Source organism: Capra hircus, chromosome 24, assembly GCF_001704415.2.
Source record: "Capra hircus breed San Clemente chromosome 24, ASM170441v1, whole genome shotgun sequence".
In the NCBI taxonomy this organism is placed as follows: Eukaryota; Metazoa; Chordata; class Mammalia; order Artiodactyla; family Bovidae; genus Capra; species Capra hircus.
The window spans coordinates 933,768-957,762 of NC_030831.1; the positions used below are offsets into that span (position 1 = coordinate 933,768).

General features: G+C 50.6%; 1 protein-coding gene across 1 annotated transcript; it reads right to left on the reverse strand.

The window, feature by feature from the left end:
• On the reverse strand, positions 3,395–22,837 carry SALL3 (spalt like transcription factor 3). Its single transcript, XM_018039807.1, is given in 4 exon segments — positions 3,395–6,313; positions 7,377–9,902; positions 9,905–10,833; positions 22,705–22,837. Coding segments are annotated over 4 exon segments (3,969 nt in total). The 5' UTR covers positions 22,787–22,837; the 3' UTR covers positions 3,395–5,881.

Consider the following 23,995-nt stretch of genomic DNA (forward strand, 5'->3'; position numbering starts at 1 on the left):
GCAGTGAGGGGCAGCTCCTCAGTTACCAAACATCACAAACAGAACAAAAAGCCCCAAATGAGAAGCCAAGCAAAGAATGGAATTGCCGAAAAGACAAGATAGGAAGGAAATGCTCATGCTTCTTGCTCTCAAGCACAGTCTCTGCCCCAAGAACTGTTCCTAGACCCGTCTATTTCCTAGGGAGAAACCGAACAACGCCAGGCTTACTTGTGAAGGAAAATGAATTCAAAATCTAACTTACCGTTCAATTATCTGAATGTGTGGGGGAGTTTCTACGTGCTCCTCCCACTGTGTATCCCTAAAACTTCCGCTATCGTCAGAGTGGAAAATGTTTTTTTCTGAGGCTGCCTGTTTTTCCTTGGAGGCGGTGTTTGTGGGCCGGTGTGACATATTCCTTTTTCTGGGTAAATTTAGGTCCTAACAAGTACCTGTTCCCAAGCTGCCCTTGATACTGTAAATAGAAAAAGGTAAATTAAAAAAAATGTTTTATATCACACATATAATCCATCTTGACAAGAAATGTGGTGACTTTGGTCATTTAAATATTTATATCCTGACTTGTGAAAAGTTAGGAAAGTTCAGGTGTCCTTGAGGTTCAACTAGAAAGAAAACTGATAAATGGGATGAAGGCAGCAGCTGGAGAGGGAAGGGGCCCACACTCCTGAGACAATCCTAGTCCACAGATGATTCTGTGGTGTAAAAACACGCACAGCAGACCAACGTGGAAAGCACCCAGTGGAATGTGCACACTCCCCGTGTTCACAAGCGACCACATTTGGTCCAGGTTTGAGTCAGGCACAGTGAGTGACTCACAGGGATACACACATAGCCCTTCGCTTTGGGGGCTTATGAACCATTTTCCATTCCGTGACGCCGGGAACCCGTACCATGCGTGGCCTCTCGCATTCAGGACTCCCTCTCCTCCCCTCTCCTGTCTCACCAGCATTCTGATTATCTCCCTCTGGGTTGGTCCAGTGCGCAGTGAATACTGAACTCAGCCACGAGGGAGAGCTTGAGGCAGTCGCTTAAGAGTAATCTGTAAGCCTTCCTTCTGAAGACATCACCCCAGAACTGCACATGCAGTTGTAAATTAGGACGGGGGACCCAGCGCTAATAGCGAGGTTCTCTAATTGCTCACCCGCAAGAACGATGAGACAACCCCTGCTCCAGTGTACCCTCTGTTGAGTGTCTACTCTGACACAGGTATCTGTATGTCGCCTGAATGAGGCTCTGCATGTGACGGGCACACATGACAAAACCCAATCCACCTGAAAAGGTCTTCTTTCTGACAGAAAATGCAGTCAGCATAATGTTCACAGAGATCGACTTTATTTTACCTTATAGTTGCATTTTTAAAAGCTTCAATAAACTTAATGATTTTTTAAAAAATCAAAGATACCAACACATTTTTCATGGTCCAAATATGATTCCACATATTTTCTTTAGCAAAGTCATTTGTAATAGATTTTTCATATTTATATTCTTAGCTAATCATTTGCATCTTCTCTCTATACAGATGCCATCAATTAGTCTGTCTATTGAATTCTGAAGGGGGCAGGGAAGAAAGATGTATATTAGTGGTAGTTGTTTAAAGAAAAAAAAAAAAAAAAAAAAAAAACCACTGGTTTTTGGAAGTGGGAATTTTATTGCCATCAAATTCTCCCCCGCTGTTGCAGATGGGGAAGCAAAGGGAGGAATTCCTGGGGCTCTCACAGGCGCAGCCTGGCCCGTCCCCGGCCTGAGCCACTTCGGGGAAGACCAGGGCCACTCGGCAACACTGACGCACCCACGGCCGCCACCCTGGGACAAAGACGCAGACAGGAGAATGGCAGGAGAATGTTTCTATGGTGATTTCATTTTAAGGTTTTTCATTCATAAAAAAGTGCTGAAACACAGTGTTTTCCACTTAAGTGAAAAAGAAAAGGATTTCATTATCTTCCCAGTGCTGCATGGAATATTTTGTAGATCAGATTTTCCCATAGCTCACAATCAGCCAACAGACACGCTCACAGAAACACTTCACAGCCTCTGCTTTTCAAAGACGCACCAGATCCCTAGAAAAACTTCTTGAAGGAGCAAAGGAGTGCCTCAGCCCAGGAATGAGCAAATGAGCACAGGACTCAAAACACAAAGGCTGAACCCAAGGTCCTCAGGTCGGCTGGCATGCTCGCAAGGTGCAGAATTATTCACGTGACCTTATTATCCACCGTAAGCATGCACCAGGGGAAGAGACAGGGGTCTGGACTTCCGCGGCTTGGACAGCCAGCCAGAATAAATAAAGCACGTTGAAGGTGGGTGGGCTGGAAACGCCGTGCAGCCGCTGGTAACAAACAGCCCTGATGTTTGCCTCGGCTTCTGCGCACCAGAGCGGGCGCTAGGCGCTGCCTGCCGGGCACAGAGGGGGAGTGGGCAGGGGACCCGGGCTGCCTGGAAGCTTGCACACACACAGAGTTAAACAGCGAGGGCTTCACAGCAATTGCTTTTTGGCCCTTAAGCAATGCTTTTTAATTAGTTTGAAATGTTAATTGTTCCTGCAACCAACTTAGAATAGAAATATATTTAAATAAATAATTTTTAGGGATTGTTGGCATTTATGATTCTTTGATATACTGTCTGAGCAGCTAGAGCTCATGTCAGGAAGAAGTAAATATCCAGGCTTGTTAAGCCCAAACACCTCTGGTTTTACACTGGAAACATTTTTGAATTAAGAAGTAAATCTCTTTTTTAAAAAACATTTTAATTTATATTAATTATTTTAAATGACTGTAGAAATCTTTTGCTATTTCCTTATCATATGTTAAAAAAATGACTATCTGATTTACTCGGTTTATCTCTCATAATTTCTACTCTAGCTCTGAAATCAACAGGGTTTTAATTCCTAAGGCTCATGACATATGACACCTGCCGGGGGACTGGGCAGTTGTTTAGTGGTTAGTACCTTTCTCAACACTTCAGAAACACCCAGCGTCTCCCAGGTGAACTTCACTGTGGCTTCTAGGTATCAGTAGTTATTTTTTTAAAAGAAGAAAAAATGGATTATATATGTTGAAATCCAGGAGCTACTAAATTATGTAAGGTTTTATGCCTTATCACATGTTTTTGGCAAGGTAAAGCTTCTTTTCAAGTGAGGGGCACCCTTCATCTGGGACTGACAGGCTCAGGGAGGGCCCTGCACCTTCCTCTCTGGCCTGCTTCCTTGAATCACGGCTGGAGGCACAGCTATTTAGTTTTTAGGGACCCAAAGAACCGAGGTTTTCCTCAAGGCCCATCACGGGAGGGTCATTCAGAGTGCAGTCATTTTTGGACACTGTCAACAGTCTCTAGTCATTAGACATTTTCTACCACATCTTCTTCCATCAAAGATGTAAATTAAAAAAAAAAAAACCCACAATCAAAAGGCTGTATTTTTATTTTAGAAAAAGGTGAAACATGAAAATTTCAAGACCATTCAAGACACGCTTAGATATGGCTTAAATCTAAGCTGTCAGACCTGACTGACTGTCCTTGGAGAAACACCACAAATATACATCCACCATCAATGACCATAACCTCAAATTCCACTTTTTCCATTAGAATAATCAAGGAACGCCATTCAGAAATAATATTACATCCTGCATTTTATTCAATTCCATATGACAAAAATAGGAACCTAGACTAAGACATCCATTTCAATCAGTAGATGTGTCAAGCCACAGATTTCGTCATAAAAAATATTGGATCTGGGTAACAACTCTGCACTGGTTCAGGGAGGGCCCGGCCCTGCACGGTGCTGCAATAGAAAAATAGTGTCTCTCCACCGTGCGGAGGGACAGCCTCACCCGGCCACAGGCCGGGCAGTCTCACTGCCCGCTGCGAGCCGCCTTATGTACAGCACTTTACATTTCTCTTTTCTCACGGTATATACACATCTTTCTGGGAGGACAGAGCACTACATGGTACCAAATACAACCCCCCAAACAAAAAAAATCACACCAAAAGGGACACAGATAAATAATAACAACATTCACTGCTGAAACACAGCGACACCCAGCACCTGTTTTCTCTTCCCGGCACAGGGACACCCTCACCCATCCTGGGAGAAGAGCAGGTTCCCGGGGCTCACTCCATCCCATCTCTGTGGGAAACAGCGGGAGAGTTCTGTGTTTTTTTCCGACAGAAACCACCGCTAGGCCTGCTCATCTGTGAGGCTCTGAAACTCTGCTCAGTGACACGATGTGGTCTGCGCTTGCTGGGGCTATGTTAGGAAGACTGTTCTAGAGCTCGGTCTCTGCTGAGGCGGCCGACTGCCCGCCTCCTTCCTCGAGGCTCGCCTCCCGGCACTGTCCCCGGGCGTGATGACCAGGGGGACCGCGCAGTCGGAGGAGGTCCCGCTTCCAGACTCCGGCACACGTGCAGCACACAGAATGAGGTAGAACACACCACCTGTCCACACGGCCTGGCTCAGCTGAGCCGCTTGCACCTGCCCGGGGCCCTTCCCTGACTCAGAGCAGCTGACCGTCACCAGCAAAAGCCTGCACTTCGGGTGACTGGACCACAGTGCGCTTCGTTTGCATCTGAGAAGATAATAAATAAATCAGAAACCCAGAAAATGTCCCGGTTGTGATGGATTATACTGCCCGACACCCGGCACCTCTCGGTTTATTGGACACAATGCCAGGCCTGCAGGCAGTCGGGATCTGGTCCGCGGGCGTGCGAGGCAGCAGCAGAGGGGATGGCGAGATCACACCTGCACGGCAGCTGCTCGTCCCCCCACCCCCCGGCTTGTGCTGGTGTCACAGCCCTAAGATGAGTTCACCAGAGTTTTGTTGGGGGTGGTCAAGCTTTTACATCGGCTTTCTGGAAAAGTTAAATCACTCAATGTAAGAAATGGCAGGCCCTAGTTTACTGAGGAACTGACAAGTCCTGGTGGTTTTCCTGGTTAAGGAGCACAGATTTCTTGTAACGTTTGACCTAAGACTATAACAGCTTTTTTTTTTTTTTCATTTTCCTTCAATCAAAGTACTATTTATAAAATGCTTTACATCTTTTAAAATTTTCAAATTATAGACAAACCTCCCTAATACAAAATACTAAAAGTGCAATAGTATAAATTAAGAGTTTGCAACCACATTATACAAACATTACTTTTTTATTGTACAGCTTTGATAATGTGAAATATTTACTCACAACTGCTATAACGTTGTGAATAATTCACGGTGACGTCTGTCTGTGACTTGTTCCCAATTGCTGGGCTACAGACCACACTAGAGACCACTGTCCACATAGCAGCTACAGACATTTAAATTAAAAAAAAAAAAAAAGGGTTGTTACTGACAGGTGCTTGCACACGAAAAGCATGCTGTTTCCTAACAGAACTTCACAATTTTGCCTGCATGGAAATCACCCACTTATTTATAGTAAAACAAATCTTGCTTTTAAAAAAAAATTCACATAGCCAGATGTATTCTGCAGTACAAAAGCTTCCGTTATGGTCAGGCTGCATTGTCTGTGACCCGCATCATCTGAACGTCATAAATACTACAGGCGAAGGTGCTGTGCGGCACCGGCGTCAGGCGCACTGGACCGCGTCATTGAGATGAGAGTTGTAAAGACAGAGTTCAAGTTTCTAACTAATTCCAACAAGACCACTGGACGAGTTTCCCTGGCACGGGGCGGGCTCTGGAGGGATGGAACGGATGTGGTCTGAGCCCCTTCGGCTTCCAAGACGGCTCTCGGAAGACGTCTCTTTCTGACTCAAATCTATCTCCAAGGTTGCCGAGTTCCCAAGCTCACCTCGAAAGGTGCAACCAGGCAGTGCAGGAGGCCACCTCAGGCGGCCACCCAGTGATGTCTTTCCCGCTCCGGGTGAATCGAGATGGAGACCCGCAGGGCAGGGACGTGGCTAGTTAATCCCAATCTCCTTGTTATCCTCAATGAACCGTGTGAACGGCCGGCTGCCTCCTGTGTCCGAGTTGGCTTTGTCCAGCCCTGCGATGGGCGGGCTGCTGCCTGGACGCGCCTTGTCCAGCCCGGCGGCCAGGGAGCCCAGCGGGGGGAGGGCACTCCCACCGAGACTTACGGGGAGCTGGGGGAGGCCTCCGTTCTGGATGACGGAGATCTCGTTGTTCTTCATGGCCAGCCCGTTGGTGATGGCAGCGGCGTACTGGTTCCAAAAGCTGGGGTCCACGTTCATGGCCCGAGCGGCCAGATCCTTCTGGAACATCTCTGAGAATTTGAGGGCGTCGCCGCCCAGCAGGGCCATGGGGTTCTCCACCGACAGGCGGCGGCCACGCCTGGCGGGAGCGTTGTTCCACATGTGGGTGCCCATGTGCACCTGCGGGGACAGAGCCACACCCGGGCGTGAGCACGCCCAGCCTCCGGTTACAGGGCATCCGAGGCCAGGGGGCACCTTCCATTTCCTTTCCGTCCCCTCCTCCCCAGCCTGAGCATTCATCTGGGACAACAAACTTGTTAGGTGAGGTTTTCTGAACATCTGAGACGTGAACCTGCAACACGCTTTTCGTCCAGTACAAGGCAAGCTGACCGATGAGCTGACGGACACCCCTATCAGTTCGCAGCTGGACAGCATGATTTCCCCACTAAGGTGTCAGACCCATCGGCCACCCGGAGGGTCCCACAGCTCCCCCTACACCCAGATCGTCTTCTGCTCGGAGCTCCTGCCTTTCCTGTACCTCTTTCTCTGGTTTTCTCCCCAACACAGAGGGAACGTCTGGGCACCTGTGATCAGCAAGGACCTCAGGGGGCCTTCAGGAAGTGGAAGCCACGTCCACAGTGCCTACTGAAGGGGGTCGCTGAGACCCCACACGCAGCTAACCTGGGCTGGAAAGCAGCACGCTGGCCTGAATGGCTCCGTGGTGCTGGCCACACACCCTGCCTCCAGGGAAGATGGGCTGCCTGGCTGCATCTTTGATACCAATGTTATATCATCGTACCGTTTGCCCCTGGCCCTTGGGCTGGGAAGCTTCTGCCAAATGCCCACTGGGCCCTCTTGGCAATCACGTGGACAAACCCACAAGTCAAAGCCCTGGCCTCTGGACAGGATCAGCGGGGCTTGTGCCACGTGGAAGCATCTAAAAGCCTAGCTATTTTGGTGCCAGTGGCCCGCTGGACTCAGGGCAGCAAGTGTGCATCTCCCCAACACCCTGCAGCCACTCAGGTGGCACCAGCCTCTCAAGGGGAGGTCAGACCGGCATGGAAGGCAAGCTCCTCGCTAGGCCCTGGACGTGTGTGGGAGCGCCACATGGAACACGCGTCCCTGGGCACACATGCAAGGCAGACTCGCCCATAACACTCATAGACACGGCACACGCACGCTCTCTCGGGGGTGCCCCTCAGCCAGAGCCATAGGAGGCAAGGGGGCTCCAGGCGACCCTCACCTTGAGGTTGCCCTTGGTGGTGAAGGCTCTCCCGCAGATGGTGCAGCCAAACGGCTTCTCCCCAGTGTGGGTGCGCTCGTGGATCTGCAGGGCGCTGGCCGAGGAGAAGGTCTTCCCGCACGATTGGCAGTTGTGCTGCTTGGGGGTCCGGCGCGGTGGGGGGGCCAGCATGGGCGCAAGGCCGGGGCTCATCACCGTCGGGGGCCCGGGGGGCACCTGGACGGCAGCCGGCAGCGGCGGACCCTCGGCCAGCAGGCCAGCCTTGCTGTGCCCATTCACTTCCGTTTTGATGGTGGTGGGCGTGGAGCCAGGGCCCAGGCTCGGGGTGCCCTGGCTGGGACCTAGAGCAAAGTTGGGGTCAAGCAACTGGGGAGGCAGCTCTCGCAACCTGTGGGTCAGTAAGTGCTGCTTTAAGTTACCCAGCGTGGAGCAGCCGCGCCCGCAGGCCGCACACACGAACGGCCGCTCCTTGGTGTGGCTGCGGAGGTGGATCTCCAGGGCGCTCCTGCAAGCAAAGGGCTTGGCACACACAAGACACACAGTGCTCGCACACTTACCCCGATCGCGGCTCAGGAACAGCAGGCTAAAGGGGGCCTCCTCCTTGATGGCCGGCCGGCCCGGGTGGGTGGCCGTCAGGTCCAGCGCCCCTCCATTCTCGGGGCCGGGGGGCGGGCTGTCCGGCTTCTCCGTCTTCAGCTGGGTCTCCTGGGGCTCCTCCTGGGCGCCAAGGCCCGGGGACTTGGAGGGCAGGCTCTCACTGTTACTGTTCCCGGGTGACAGGGCCTGCAAGGAGGAGGACGACTCAGACAGGGCCGGGCTGCCCGCACTCCGGCTCTCCAGGTCGCCCACGGCCGAGGACGAGTCGTTGCTCAGATGGTCGCTCTCCCCAGACCCATTCTCCAGGGACTTGAGGGCACTCAGCTGGGGGCAGCTCATGACCGAGTCCATCATCTTCATCTGGTTCTCCAGGGCGGCGATGCTGGAGATGACGGAAGGCGGGGAGGGTGGGCAGGAGCCCGAGAAGGCCAGCAGCGGCTTGTTCGGGTCGCCAGCCACGTCCTTCAGCTCGGCGTCGTCCTCCAGGGAGTTGTCGTCCATGTCGTCGTCGCAGGCGCTCAGGGCGTCGGCGGCCTTGTCGTCGAAGGGCAGCGCGGCGTCCGTGGCATCCTGGAAGCCCCCGGGCAGCGGCGTGTTGGGGATCTGGCCCCCCATGTGCATGCGGATGTGCTGCTGAAGCACCACGGCGTTGGTGAACTTCTTCTGGCAGATGGGGCAGGAGTGCTGCACGCGCAGGGGCGGCTTGGCGCGGTGCACGCCGAAGTGTGTCTTCAGGTTGCCCTTGGTGGTGAAGGCACGCCCGCAGATCTTGCACTTGAAGGGCCGCTCGCCCGTGTGCGTCCGGTAGTGCATCTTCAGGGCGCTCTGGCAGCTCAGCACGCGGTGGCAGATGACACACTGGTTGGGGTCTGTCATCTTCTTGTCTATGTTCTCCACCAGCTGCTGCAGCTTGGAGGTTTCGGATGTTTGCATAGAGTCGAGCAGCCCTCCGAAGGGGAACTTGGCCTTAAATGGCTCAGCCCCGGCTGGGAGGACCGGGCTGCAGAGGCCTGGGGATGCGCCGCTGTCCGCCAGGGCAGATGCGGTGGAGACCTGCCCCGCTGTGGCCGGGAGGTCCCCTACCCTGGCGTTTGTGCAGGGCAGGCTCACAGGCTCGGTCTTGGGCAGGGAAGATCCAGCGGGCGCCGGCTGTGGGGATCCCGCAGCCACCGGGACACCTGCCTCGGAGCTGGTCAGGCCTGGGGACAAAGAGGGGCACTCGCTGGACGCGGGCGAGGGCCGCTGCGGGGAGCGGCTGGCGGGGGTGAGGCTGGGGGAGTCCACGTAGCTGCCGACGCCCACACCCGGGAGGGTGGGCGGGAGCTGCAGCCCCACCGAAGTGGGCACAGTGGGCAGTGCCGGCTTGCTGTCCAGCCAGGTGGTGACCGGTTTCTCTGGCGGCAGCGACATCCCGTAGGGAATCCCGGAGCAGGTGGGCACGTTGTCCAGATACTCGGGCACCGGGTAGGGGTTCATCTGGATGTGGGGGTACTTCTCCTTGTGCCTCTGGAAGTGCACCTTCAGGTTGCCCTTGGTGGAGAAGCGGTTCCCGCAGATGTTGCACTTGAAGGGCCGCTCGCCTGTGTGCGAGCGCAGGTGGATCTGCAGGGCACTGTCGCTCCCGAACACTTTGGCGCAGAACCTGCACTTGTGCTTGAAGAAGGGGTCCTCAGTGCTGGCCTTGGGCTCGAACACCGACACGTTGGGGGGCTTGCCCTTGCGGTGCTTCATGAGGGCCGACAGGGGGTCCAGCGCGTTGGCCGTGGCCGCAATGCTAACCAGCGGGTTGGGGAAGATGACGCTGCTGGCGGAGGTCTGAGGTAGCAGTGGGCTTGGCAGGCTGGGCGCCGAGCTGAGCAGCGGCCCGGGCCCCAGGGCGGGGGGCGTGGGGGCGTTCTGTGGCCGGGAGGCGCCCCCCGAGGCGCCGGCCGCTGGGGCGGAGGCCGTGGAGGTCGCGGGAGCGCCAGAGCACGCGGGGCGCCGAGGTCCGGCGCCGAGGGGCCTCCGCCCGCGACGTGCGGGGTGCTGGCTGTGGACGCCGGCGTGGCCAGGTGTTGGGGGCCCTCGTAGGCCGCCGGCGGGGCGGCGGGTCCCTGCGCCGTGGCCGCGGGGCCGGCGCCGGCCGAGAGTGGCAGGGTGGGGTGCGCGGCCGGCCCGGGGTGCAGCGGCGGCCGGGAGGGCGGCAGCGGGCGGCTCATGAGGGCCACCTGGCTGCGGATCTGCTCGATGAGCTGCAGCTGCTGCACCTGCTGCTGCTGCAGGGCCACGAGCTGCTCCAGGATCAGCGGGAGCGCGGCAGCCGCCACGCCACCCCCCGCGCCCGCCGCGCCGGCGGCCCGCGACGTCTGCGAGAACTGCGCCACGGCCACCTTGGTGCTCAGGAGGGTCTCCAGGGTCACGTTGGTGCTGGGCATGCCATAGGCAGCCCCGGGGGCTGGCTCGGGGCCTGGCGGCGGAGGCGGCTGCCCCACATGCGCCGCGCCCGGGCCCTGGAAGCCCTTGTCCGCGGGCGCGCCCACCTCCATGGGCTCGTCCTCGCGCTCCGGCGCCCTCGCCTCCGCGGCCTCCCCGCCCTCTGGGGCCGCCGCCGCTGCCGCTGTCTCTTCGGCGGCCTCGCTGTCCGCGCGCTCGCTGGCCGAGCTGGCCGGGGACGCCTCGGGGAAGTCCTCGGAGGGCGGGGCGGGCTCATCCTCGCCCACGATTAGCACCAGCGGGTTCTTGGTGCAGGCCTCCTTGTGCGCCAGCAGGTCGGCCCACTTGAAGAATTCGGCGCAGCACTTTTCGCACACGTGTGTGTCCTCGCCTCCGCTCCGGCTCTCGTTGCCGCTGTCCGCGTCCTCGGCACCCTCCCCGGGGGCTGCTGGAAAAGCAAGACATTACATCAGCCTGGCCTCAAGAGACAGCCCGCCCTCCATCTCAAAATTTGGCACATAAGTAAAATCAATATTTTTTATTCTGTACAAATTACCCCACTTCAACATTTCTGACGTCCTGGCGTGTGTATTCTATGACTCTTTCTAGCTAGCTAATCATTTTCTTAGCACAATCCATCAAATTATGAGGTTCTATCAATTGTGGATACTGCTGCTTAATGAAATTCCATAGAAGCCATTGATTTCCAATATTTTCATACAATCTGCAGCCACCCTGTCTGTTGGGTACAAAGCCAGCCTTCGATGGGCTCATTAGGACTCCCCTACCATCCGGCTTCCTCATTTCCAGCAAAATCAGAGATGCCTTTGCCAGTTCGCTTAACATTGCTAAACTAATCTGTAACCTTTCAAACTCACGTCAGCACCTGACAGGGGAGCCGGCCGCAGCCTCTCTCCTGGGCTCGGACCACGGAGATTTATTATCTTTATGCTGCGCAGAGACATTACAGATTTAATGTAATTCTACAGAACCTTTCAAATCAATGGGCATTTATTTCATGGAGGAAATTTCAGCTAAATACTTTCATTTGTAAATATAACAAAGAATATATAAGCACTTCTTACATCTCTGCTCAGAAAAACAATCTCCTGGACTTGCAGTTCGATCAACACATCAATCCTGTATCTTTCTAGCGGGTGCACTTGCCTCCAGACACAGTGCGTTTCTACATTTCAGGATTCACCAAACGAATAACATCAATATAGTCTGTGCCTAAAATTAATCATGTTTAATACAATTAATTGCCTCTGTCAGATGCAATATTTCTTGGCAAAATGAACCAAAATTATATGTTATTGTTACTAGCCAATCGTGTCCCACAGATTGTTAACAAACTAGAAATTATATATTTAAAGTTCATTTATGTTGACATGTTTAACATGAGAACATTGTAGTCAGACACACTTTTTGTACCTATTTTCATCTATTCACATAGAAAGACTTAGCAAATTATACGCTTGTGCCATGGTGGAAACCCTCTAATTGGTTACACATGTTTAATTACTGTTGTAGGCAGCGACTTGCCGACTCCCGTTACCCTCTTGTGCCGAATAACAACCCTGTTTAATGAATGATTCTCATTCACACCTGATCAAATAAATAGCTATACAGGAAGGAGAAACCAACATCCGAGGACATGCCCAGCTCCTACTTTCAGGGGGGCTGGGGTGACAGGGCCCCCTCAACGGGGTGCTCAGGCTCCCTGTGCCGGCCTGGGTGACACTGCCTTGCAACTGCTTTTTGTCAACTTGCGGATGGAGTGACAGCGACAAATCACCTGAACAGAGACAAGCGACAGCCTCAAGCCGGCCCTTTGTTGCCGTGCGCAGTGGGGTGTGAGCGCCACGCATCCTCAGGTCCACATCCCCGAAAACCGTTTACTGTTGAAACATCAACAAATGGATTTGCTGCGAAGCCTCCATGTTTTCTCGTTTAGGGTTTTAGGGAAAGAAGGATTCGGCACTGATCTCAATAAAGAAATCTGACTTGTAAAAAATATCCTGTGAAAACATTTAGTCCCCCTGCTAGAGAAGAAAATAAAACTATAATTCGAGGTTGGTCGGCTGCTCTCCACAAGACTGCTATTTCCAGGTAATTTATACGTGCCTTTAAAAAATTATTAGCAGTGTTCAATTAGCATTTTCTTAACTGGCTCAACCATTTGAAGGGGAAAAAGTTAGAGCTGCAGCCCATAAAGACCTGCTAGACTTTTAAACTAAATTCAGTGCTGAAGCTCAGACTGCAAGGAGTCTCCTTACTGCACAGAGGCAGGAGCGGAATCGGTGTCTGTAATGAGGTCGAGTGTAGCTGGAAGCAAAGACATGGCTGATTTATACTGCAGATAGCAGCGTTAACAAAATAAATACTTGGAGTACTTAACTTTGCTCTATGTATGCAAAATCTGATCTGAAACTCGCAAAGGTTATGGAACAGGGCAGGAAAAAAGCCTCAACTCTTCAGGTAAATAATTTCTTAATGATAAGAAAACACGGGCTATCTCACATTTTAGTCCACCTATTTTAAAAAGGCAAAGAATCTCTACAATTTGTTCATAACAGTGGGTTGTTTTTCTGCAGACCCACATATTAAAAAAAGCACTAGCGGATATTTTAAAAAGTTCATCTGCATTAAGCAATCAAGTTGGAATCGGTGTTATACTGTATCGTAAATAGTATAATTATCAGAACACAAAATATTCTAAAAGTTAATTTTAACAAGTTAACGCTATGATATAAAAGGCCAGCCATAGTCTTCATAGAGTTTTAATATTTTTTAAAAAGAAAACTACAAAAAGAGAAAAATACAGAGAAATTAAATACTGCTAATTTTTTGAAAAATTATTTTTACATCTTTATTCCTCAGAGAAGAAAAAAATGTATAACTTACATGGTATACAAAAGCATTCACATGGTATATACGTTTAAAGTTTTACACAATTAAACACAAGCGTATATTTTGTCCAAAGAATATTTTTCATTTTCTTTTCCAAAAAATTATTATTGAAGTATAGTTGATTTACAATGTTGCATTAGTTTCAGGTGTACAGCAAAGTGATTATTTTGTATATATACATATTTATATCTTATATCTGTATTCTTTTTCAGATTCTTTTCCATTATAGATTATTAAAGAATAATAGTTGAATATATAAAAGTTGAATATAGTTCCCTGTGCTATATAAGAATATATTTTTTAATACAGAGTATGTATTAGGGACAATTCACTGAGAAAATGCTTAGAAATTGGCTGATTGCTGGATCACTTAAAGTGCAACAATTGCTAGAAGAATTTACTTTATGTTAACTTACATCTTTATAAATGAGCATTTCCCAGATTTTCTTTGTAACAAATTATGGCATGTGAAATAAGGAAACAGGATTTTATTTTACACTGTACTTTTCTCTACAGTTTTAAGAAACCCAAATAAGTCTCTATTTACTTTAAAGATACATCTTTACATTTCCATTGGCTTTTTTCATGTGCTAAGTATGTGGGGTTCACCTGCAAAGTCAAGAAAGCTGGGAAGGTAATTTCCTCCTGCCCCCATTGCAGGTTAGCAAAATTATAACTGTGTCTCAATTGTAGAAACCATGCACAGAATAATAATATTTAAGCACTATCTACCGAATAATAAGCCATTTTGTTTAAAGGAAATTGATAATTACCTAAACACAATGAAGATATTCTTGCCAAAGTAAAATAAACTTCCACTGTATGCCTCTAAAATTGAAGAAGGAAAGTAAAATTGAAGAGAGGAAATCGGGTGAAAATGGCATTCTGAACATTAGGGCCTGTTAGTTCATTATGTTAATGAACCTAACAAAACAGTGGTTGGATTTTACAAGCGAAGTTTCATAATAAATTTGCCTTTTAACTAAAACATATTTAAGAAACTACAATCAGTGAACAAAAAAAAATTCCTCAATACAATTCATATTTCTTATTGAGGGCAAATAATTTAGAATCACCACCTATAGTTTTCTTACTGGGGTCTGCATGAAATACGGTAACAGGATCACTTCAATTGTTAATTTCTACTTGTTTCACTATCAAATCTGAGTGGGATTAGCATTCCATGAAAGTTATAGAGAAGCCCAAATTTCACAAGACAGTCTTGAATGCAATGAATACAAATGAAAAGAGTCTAATACGTCACGTGTGGGATTGAAATTTTGGGTGCATATTTTAAGAACGTTTTTAAAGAACAACAAGTACTTCAACTGAATTGGTTGGGAGAGAAGAACCAAAGCGAGCCTGTTTCACTGGGGACAGAGCTCTTTAGAAGCAGCAAGACTGCACTTGAGTCCAGAGTGAAAGCAGCGACCTTATGTCGCGTTCGGGGTGAGACGCAAAATAAGTTGTTAAAACTTGCTTCTCGTTACAGTGGCTACACGCATCGCGTTACAGCGTAGACATGCTAATCTGGAAGTACTCATCTTTAAAAAAGTGCTTTCTATAACAGGAAAACCCTCGTAGGAAAGGTCTGACAGCAGCTGCAATTTTATCATATAACGTATAAAGTCCTTTAATCCTGCCGTTGTGTTAAGCCACGATTGTGTCGGATTCAACTATCTTTTAATTAAACTTACATTGGAACTGGCTTTTGCATTCTAAAACTAGAAGTTATTATATCCATTTGTTGATATGGCTTTAAGATTTTTGTTTCATGGTAAAGCCATGTCCATGAGCCACTGTAACAACAGTACACGTTTGAGAAATTTATTTCCAATGCAACAGGAAATTCTTTCTTGAAAAACAAGCATTGTGAACATTATCGTTAATGTCAAAATAATTTATTTTTCGCATTTTGGCAGATCAACGACTTAAGAGGCTTATCAAACTGCAAAGAGTCAGGGGCTTAGACTGTGCAAGGGTTAGAACCAGTGGAGAAAAATGCCAACCAGTGCACCCAGGAACAGAACTTAGGCAGGAATCTTCCCTTCTTGGTCGACAGGAGTATTTGGTTGAGGTTACCTTCTGAAAGTGCCACACAGCTTTGCTGGACTGAGTGTCCACGAGAAGAAGGCGCTGTTGTGAAAATAACCCTATTTTGCTAACATGAAGGATGCACTGGCCGTGGCTGCCAGCCCGGCGATGGGGTCTGTTCTCCTGGACACAGTCAGGAGGAGGGACACGCAGGAAGCTGAAGCTATTTCAATTGGAGAGGAAATGTGCAATTAGTTTACAGCTAGCCCCACACTTACTATTTATACATGAGATTTTCAGGGTTTCTAACGCTCACCATTCAAGCACTCCTGAGCACGTGTGCCATCTAGGGTGCCAGAGGAGGGGCAAAAGGCTTCCCTCGCCTTTCAGAGAGAGGCCTCCAACTAGGGAAGGCCTCAACGGCAGTATTAAAAGCACATATTTTCCCCCTTCTCACTAATAAAAATACAGAAGATATTTAACAAAAATGTCCCCTTTATAACTCTCTGGGTGTGAAAGGACCTCCCCTTGCATCATCTCTCTCTCAGCTCCGATTCCTGGTCTGCTATACAATATACAAGGATCATGTTAGACAGGGATCAGGTTTTCACTGCCTGCAAACGCTAAGGTGGTCTTCCAAGCAGAGATGACCTGGCAGAGTGCTTACATGCCCAGTGATCTTTTTAAGCTACAAGTAAAAAGCATCATGGTAATATTGACAAGAACATTTGCCACATGATGCTTTCCTAAAAAAGTTCTAAGTGGAGTTCTCAGTAAGGCGTTTTTATTCTCTGCGTCCTGGAGGTAGCACCTTGTAAATAAGTTACCACTTACACAGAGCAGTAAGCAGGTGTTTGATAATTTTGTTGATCAAGCTCAAACTTTCAGCTTGATTCTGCTACACTGTTTAATTCCTTTTAACAAGACGAGAAGCAAAACTTGTCCCTTATGGGAAAAGGGATGTTAATCTCGTCACTTTAGTAACTGGGAAACAGACACGTGGGTCTTGAGGAAAGGAAACTGTACTTTTCTCCTGTGCCTTTTCCATCCCTTAAAAATCTAAGAAGCATTTTTCACGTTTTCCCAAATTGTTAGGAGACACTATTTTCTTGCAAATTAATTCTTTTTAACTCCTTATGATAGCTTTGAATCCCATAAAGAAAGATGAATTATCACATACTGAGCCCAAGCTGTGAAACAGGAGGAGACAAATAGAGACCCCTACTGTGTTTAACAATGTAGAAGAAATTCCAGACGCGATAGAAAAATTTTGTCCTTTCCCTAGACCTCCAAGCGTGTGCGCTCGGAGCCGGACAGCGGAGGGCGCTCGCGCCTCGCCCAAGCCGCGCTGACCCGCAGGCCGGCTTCCGCCGACTCAGTGGCCCACGCCTCAAATGTGCTAAGGACGGACCACCTGTGGCACAGGCACCAAACGCCTTCTGTTTAAAAGGTTTGCGGGTTCTCCTCTGCGGGGTGAAGCACCGGGGAGGGAGAACACTGTTTCCTTTATGGACGCACGCAGCTGGAAAGCAGCCACAACGTTCACTTGTCTTAACTATCTGCCCGACGCTGTATCAAATAATAAGATGTTTGTTGCACTTCAAGGTTGCACAATCGTCCTTTCATTCAGATATTATGCTGTAATCACCCTTCCGATGAATGCACGGATATCACTATCTGTGCCTCACGAGCAACGCACAAACCTGAGATTCGGCGGTCAGTGCAGACCATTTCGATCAAAATTCGGGGAGGGGAAAAGCACGGTTTGTGCTGGGTCACTTTTTTGGTCCAGATAAACTCACACATGAAACTAAATGAGCTACTCCACCATGCATCTGTGCAGCCAATTGCCTAGGTCCTCCCCCACCTCCTCACTTTCCATATCCACCGGCACAACGATAAAGAAATAAGCCAAGCCTCTCGGATGCACAAACACCTGGCCTGAAGGGCCCCGCAGCTGCGGCACTGCGCGGTGTCCAGGAAGAAGGCGCCCATCCGTCGACTGTGACTGTCGACTCCTGCACTCGGCCTCAGGTTATTAAATCATTTCCAGGATTTGCCATCACCTCAGCACACTGTTCCATTTCTACAGGGGAAGTTTACACATGAGCAAAAAAAAAAAAGAAAAAAATCCTCCTGGAAAAGCTCTGCCCGGGGGGCTGAAGCCAGCGTCTGCCTGCGCTGAGCCTACAGTCAACGATCAAACGGCGGTCTGGAGAGGGCACTCAGCAAAGAGGACCAGGAATGCTGAAGAATTAAGACCAAGAGCCACGGCACCTGCAGGGTTAATTAAACAGTTCAAGATGTAACAGCCGCACAAAAGAAAACGGGTCTCTCTCCCTCTTGGAGAACTATAAACACTTGTGCTGAACTAGCCGGGCATCTGATAAGCCCAGCAGCACAGGGCAAACCTGTAGGTCCCCAGTCCACTCCCAGAGCCAGTGTTAACACTTAACAGAACACTGGTGAGCCCTGTTGCCAAGGTCAACAGCACAGATGCACTAATTGTATTATGAGCTTGACATCTAGTGGCCACCCCTGGCAGGGCAAAGCAGGCAGAGGTTAAACCAGCAGGTCTGCTGCAGAAGTGCTCTGAGCCACCCACCTCTGGTAGAGCACTAGGAAGCTGCAGTCCCCTGCAAGCCCACCTTCTCACAGATCCCAGGCAGGACCCTGTGCGGCCCCAAGGCTTCCTGGAACGCGGAGGGGGAGGGGTCCCGGATGGTCAGCAGGACTAATCTGGGATGCCTGGAAGAGACAGGCCCACGGAGGGGCGCCTGGATGCCACCCCAGAGCCTCAGGTCTCCCTGGACCCGCGCTCTTATCTTTAATTAACAAACAGGCCAACCCTGATCTCTCACATAAACAGAGCCCATTACATTATTTTATTATTTAATATTTCACACTTGCTGTGATATGACTTGCCTTACTCATCAGCTTGGAAATTAACTGCTTTCGAGATCACAGAAGTGTTCAAATTAGAGGGAAAAACCTAAGGATAGGGCTTAAGTTTATGTCAAGTAATAGTGAAAAACTGAATATAATCTAAGGACGGGGCTCCTTTTTAAAATATAAAAGTTTATGTAGAGTAATAGTGAAACATGCAATGTCTACATAGCTTTTACTTACACCTGGTCTTATCCGGAGTGTGGGCAGCATCGCACATGCTGTGAGGGCAAACCTGGCCCACCAGCGGCAGAAGCAGCTCTCGTTTTCACGAGGCTGCTCTTAGCCTGGCAGCTGGTCAAGAAACCATGAAGGAAACGAAAACTAACAAAACAACAAAACCTCTTCCTCTTGTAGGTATTATTTAACAATTCCCTTTCTTGAAACTATTTCCAGCCTTAAAGGATGGGGCATGACCTCATTGGCAGTTAAGCAGGTTTTTATTTCATGCAAGTAAAATACTTACATTTAAGGATGTTAAATTCTAACTGGTGTTCAGCACACAGAACGGAAACCTTGGTTGCACCTTTGCTGAATTCTCCCCAAAAGAAAACGTTCTCAGAGCTATCTTGGGGTGAATGGCAAAGCCTCTTAGAGACTGTAGTTGAAAATGAAATCTGACCCACTTTTGCCATCATCTTGTATACAAAAAATAATCAGCTTGCTAAGTAATTCCTGCTGTTGGTCCATACCTTCTTCCTTTTCTGGATCTAAACAGACCTAAAAATATTGGATTATGCATAGATTGTGGAAGTTTAAATGTGCCTTAAAAAAATCCCTAACTCTTACATAATCAGCTCTTTCTCTGTACGGTGCGAATTAATTGGCAGACTTTTTATTGGTCGCCAAATTATGCATTTTTAAATAGATTAGGATTTTAACTGCCATTTTAAAAATAAATGTTTGCAAATTCTTCTTTTCCTTTCCCCTCCTGCTTAACTTACTCCTTACCTTTCATGTTTCAGAGAAAACAGTCTGCCTACGGATGTTAGAAAGTGGCTTCTGTATTGTTTCCTTTTGCAATGCTGAATTGTAAGTGTGTGAGTGAGTGCCCTGAGCGCTGAAGGCAAATCATGCACAGACAGATAAAAGAGAAAAGATCTCAGCACCCAGGGCTGGGGCCTTCTTCCCCTTAATTTAAACACAGTCGATGAATACCACTGGTAAAGTCTTAAATCACAGGATCACCACATTTTAAAGGATTTTAAAGATAGCCATGTAACTGTGAGTTGGCAGAAAATAAAAACAAACAAGATACAGGATGGCAAACTGCTTTAAATTATAATATTCTTTTGTTCTTCCTTATATACATATTTTCCTTCTAACGACAATAAAATATATCCCTCCTCATTTGTATTTTATCCAATGAAGGATAGCAATAATACACCTTTTAAAGCTCTTAGTAGGAGTGTAAGTGCTGTTCCGTCATTAGAAGTTTTAATTAATTTTTCTTAGAACAAAAACATTCAGCTGGCTCAGAGGACTTCAATATTGGTGGCATACATTTAATTAACTGAATCCTAAAACTGCATCCCATTTATTTCTAAATTTTCAGAAACAGGAAGGGAACACTTTGCAATTTTAAAAGATAGTACCTATTGGGAATGTAAGTCGAGTCCCAGCCATCCTTAAAACACGTCTTTAACAACAGAATAACTTTAGAACTCTATGTAAATCTTTATTGCTTTTTCCCATTCTACATACGTCATCATAGTTCACTTTTGCAATAAGGTCTAGAAAGCACTAAGGCATTTTTGGATAGCTGTCTTTTCACTGCTTGCCTAAAAACTAAAGCCTGAAAAATAAGTCACATTTCTCTTTTAAAAGAAATAAAGCCTTTTATTGTAAATTAATGTGACTGTGCACCTCTGCCCCGCCCATACCATACTAAAAATTTTGCACAGAATATTTGTGTTTCATGTCATTATCAAGAACTTTCAATTTTATTGCAGGCATTTACTGGTTTAATTAACATGTAACACCCAAAGTGATACAAAGGAATTATTTACTTCCTTTCTAAAACAATGTAAACTTAGTTCACTTATAACTTGATGCATAGTTTGTTTATTTCCACTGCTTTTAACAAAATATAATTCTGAGAATATCTGAATTCACGGGGGAGTGATTTAATTTTCACAACCATTTATCTTTAAAAAAATATTTTACTTAATTCTCCTCCTAATGGCGATCAGTACAACAGAGTAATACATACATGAACATTCCTTAAGTGAACAGAGAACAGAGTATCTTTTATGCTCCATGAACAATCAGCTTCAGAATAATTAAATCAGAAAGAACTATTTTTTAAACAGTTTGCCGGAACAATCAGGGGAACACACTCCTTGACTGAGACTCAGCCCCAGACAGGCTATTTTTGGCCTGTTGCAAAGTATGATCAGGAACTGTGGCAATATCTTGATTACAACTCTGAATGATTGTGAAAAACATAGCCTAGACAAAAACTTTAATCCCATGGTGGGTTAAAAAAAAAAAAATTCCTGAATATGTTTCACCCTGAAATAAATTCAGTAACAACAAGAGGAATTCAAAAGAGAACTTGTGAATAATTTACTCCATCTTAGGTTTTCAAATAAGGGCTCTGGACCCCTCCACATGCTACACTAGGAGGTTCACCATGCTCGCATTTCTGAAGTGAAATTAAAAATGAATAGCAGTGCCTCGGCTTGTTAATTGTTAAATACAAGGGGTTTTACTCTATTAATTAAAATATGCTTTAATAAAGAGACATTGCACATTTTGATAACGACCCTACAAAGCTGAGAAGTATTTACATTGTTGCATTTTGGGGCGGCTGTGAAAGCCGATTTTAAGCTATTCAGGAGCCACAATAATAAAGCTTTAAAATTCCTCACTGGGATGCAATGTAGTTCTTTTGAAGGAAAGACTGTCTTTCTCATTCGGCAGAAATAAATCCATTCATTTGATCATGTAGTCATTGAGGGCAATAGAAAACAAACCAAGTGTGAGAAATTCTATGTGATGAAGTAAACAAAACAAAAAAAAATCCATTTCCATGACAAAAAGATTCTTTGTCCTTAATCTACCCACCATATGCAAGCGTTTCTTTTTAGCATATCTCCCGTTCTAATCTTGGGTGACCAGGCGACACAGATAAGAACCTCTTACCTCCGCTGCGACAAAAAAGACCCTCACGAGTTCACGAATTTTATTTAATTCCTGAATTTCCAGCCGCGTAAGAAGCCTTTGCTCCCTTCTCCATTCCGATGTGGACCAATACCTGCTTTGGCAAACTTTACGGCACCGCTCGCTAAACTCCTCAACTCCTTTTATTTTCTGCAGCCTAGCTCCCAAAGCAAAGATGCGTATCTGCTCTAAACCACTTATAATAGGTTAATCCAAAAAGTTGGCCGGCCTGTTTCGTAAGGATCACACTACTCGGTGCCCGGACTCCGGGCAAGTGCAGGGTCGCCCCGCGTCCCGCGATCGCCCCGCGGCCGCCCCTCCCGCACCCTGGGGACCCGAGGGCGGCGCGAGGCCCGAGGCTTCACTTTCCCGGGCTGGGGCGCGCCAGGCCAGCCCGCTCTTCGCCCAGAGCTAACTTTCGCGGCTCCTACCTTCCCTCCTGGATGGGCAGGAAGTCCCTACCCCCAAGCCGACTGCACAAGTGGCCGCGGTGCCTCCAACAGCAGGAAAAGGCCCAGAAAACCGAGGCGACAGAAGCGTGCCGGGTCCTACCGCGTGCACGACCACCCCCCGCGCCGCGGGGCAGCTCACCCGGGGTTAATTCCCAAGGCGGCCATTAGGAAAGGCCAGGCCACACCGACTTCCTACTCGCCTCGGAATGGGATCGCTGGTTTGTCGGCGCGCCCGGACCTCTCGGGCTCCGCGGCCCTCGGGGCACAACCAGCGGCCGCTGGCCTGCAGGGGAGGGGGAGGCCGCGGTCAGGGCGGCGGATCCGCTCCGAGAGCGCACCGCCTGGGGCGCCGGGCGCCGAACAAAGCTGCCCCGGCCCGCATCCGGCGGTGGGAGATCCCGGACGCGTCCTCGCCGCCGCGCTTTCCCGAGTGGGCGCCGCGATCGCAGAGGCCAGCCCCAGTGTCCAGGCGTGGGGAGCCCGGGGGGCGGCGCGGAGGCGGCAGCTCGGCCCCTCCCGCCCGCGCCCGGCTAGGCGCGCTGGCCTCCGCGGGGCAGCGCGGGCTCCCCGCGGTCCCCGAGCCCTGGCGCCTCCGCGCGCAGCTCAACTCGCGGCGGCCGAGCCAAGTTTACTTCGCCCGAAACTCCCGCGCCGCGCGCTCCGGCGGAGGACCGGATCCCCAGGCTGGGCTGCCCGGGTCGAGCGCCACACGGCAGGCACCGGCTCGCGGGAGCCCGGGCACTTTCCGGGTCCGTGGGGCCCACGCTCCCTCCAGACGCCCGGCCGCCCCGCGATCCGCGGCCCCTCACCGTGCTCGGGAGCCCCGTCCGGCGGCGGCAGCTCCTCGTCCGACTTGAGATGCTGGGGCTTGGCCTGCTTGCGCCGAGACATGCTGCTAGCGGCGCGCGGGCCCCTCGCAGGGCAGCGGCATCAGCGGGGCGGCCGGCGGGGACGGCGCGGGGCGGCCGGGCGGGCGCGGGGCGCGGGGCGCGGGCGGCGGCAGCGGCGGCTGCGCGGGCCGCGCATGGGGCTGAGCAATTAGGCTGGTGAATAATGCATGGCCATTAGCAGAGGGCCGCGCCGATTGGCCGGCCTCCAGCGGACTCGGGCGGCCTATGCAAATGAGGCCGCGCTCGCAATTAGCGGCCGCGCGGCGAGGAGGGGCGGCCCCCTGCGGGACCCGGGCGCGCGGCCGGCGCCGCCTCACATCGCGGGCTCCGCGCTCTCCGGCGCCCGGTAGCGGCCCGGCGGGCCGGGAGCGGCTCCGGCCGCGGCGGCCGCCCGGCCCCGGGCGCAGGCAGCAAACTTTGGCGGCGTCCGCGCGGCGCCTCTCCGCCGGCGCGCCGGGCTCGCCCCTTTATAGAGTGTCTGCGCCGCCGCCCGCGCCCCGCGCCGCGCCCCCCCGCCGCCGCCCGGCGCCCCTCCCGGAGCGGGCGGCCGCGGGCAGGGCTCCGGCCGGCGCCTTTGTCTCTCCCGGCCGCTCGGGCGCCGAGCCGCCTGCTCTCCGGGCGCGGAGGGCCGGCCGGCCGCCTGCCTCCACTGGTCCTCGGCGTTTCTCCGCACGCCGGCCCCGCTCGGGCTCAGGTGGTGTCCCCGTCTCCGGACCTTCTCTCCGGGCTCGTGTCCGCTCTTCGGGCTCCCCCGGCGGCCGGCCCGGCCCGGAGGCTCGCGGCCGGAGCGGAGTGCGCACGCCGGGGTGGCGGGACTTCGGCAAGACCAACTTTCCGGTTCGGAAGCGGCGCGGGCCGCGCGGCTCCTCCCCTCCCCTCCCCTCGAACCCCCTCCCCTCCGCTCCCACCCCCGTCTCCCCGCCTCCCCCCCCCACCCACGGCCCCTCGACTCCTGAGCGCCCGCCCCGCCCGCCGCCGCCACCGGGGCCGCCCCGGCGCTTCGCCCGCCCGCCGGGCCTCCGGGCCGCCTGTGGCTCCTTAAATCCAGGGACAGGGAGGGGACCGCGGGGCTTCGCGTCCCACCCCCAGTTCCCTAGCCTGATGGGAGCAGTGCCGGGCGCCTGTGGCGTGGGCAGGGAGCGCAGGATGCCCGGAGGCCGCGCGACTGAAAGTTCCAAGTCCACAAAAGTCCCACGCGCGGCCCACCGCG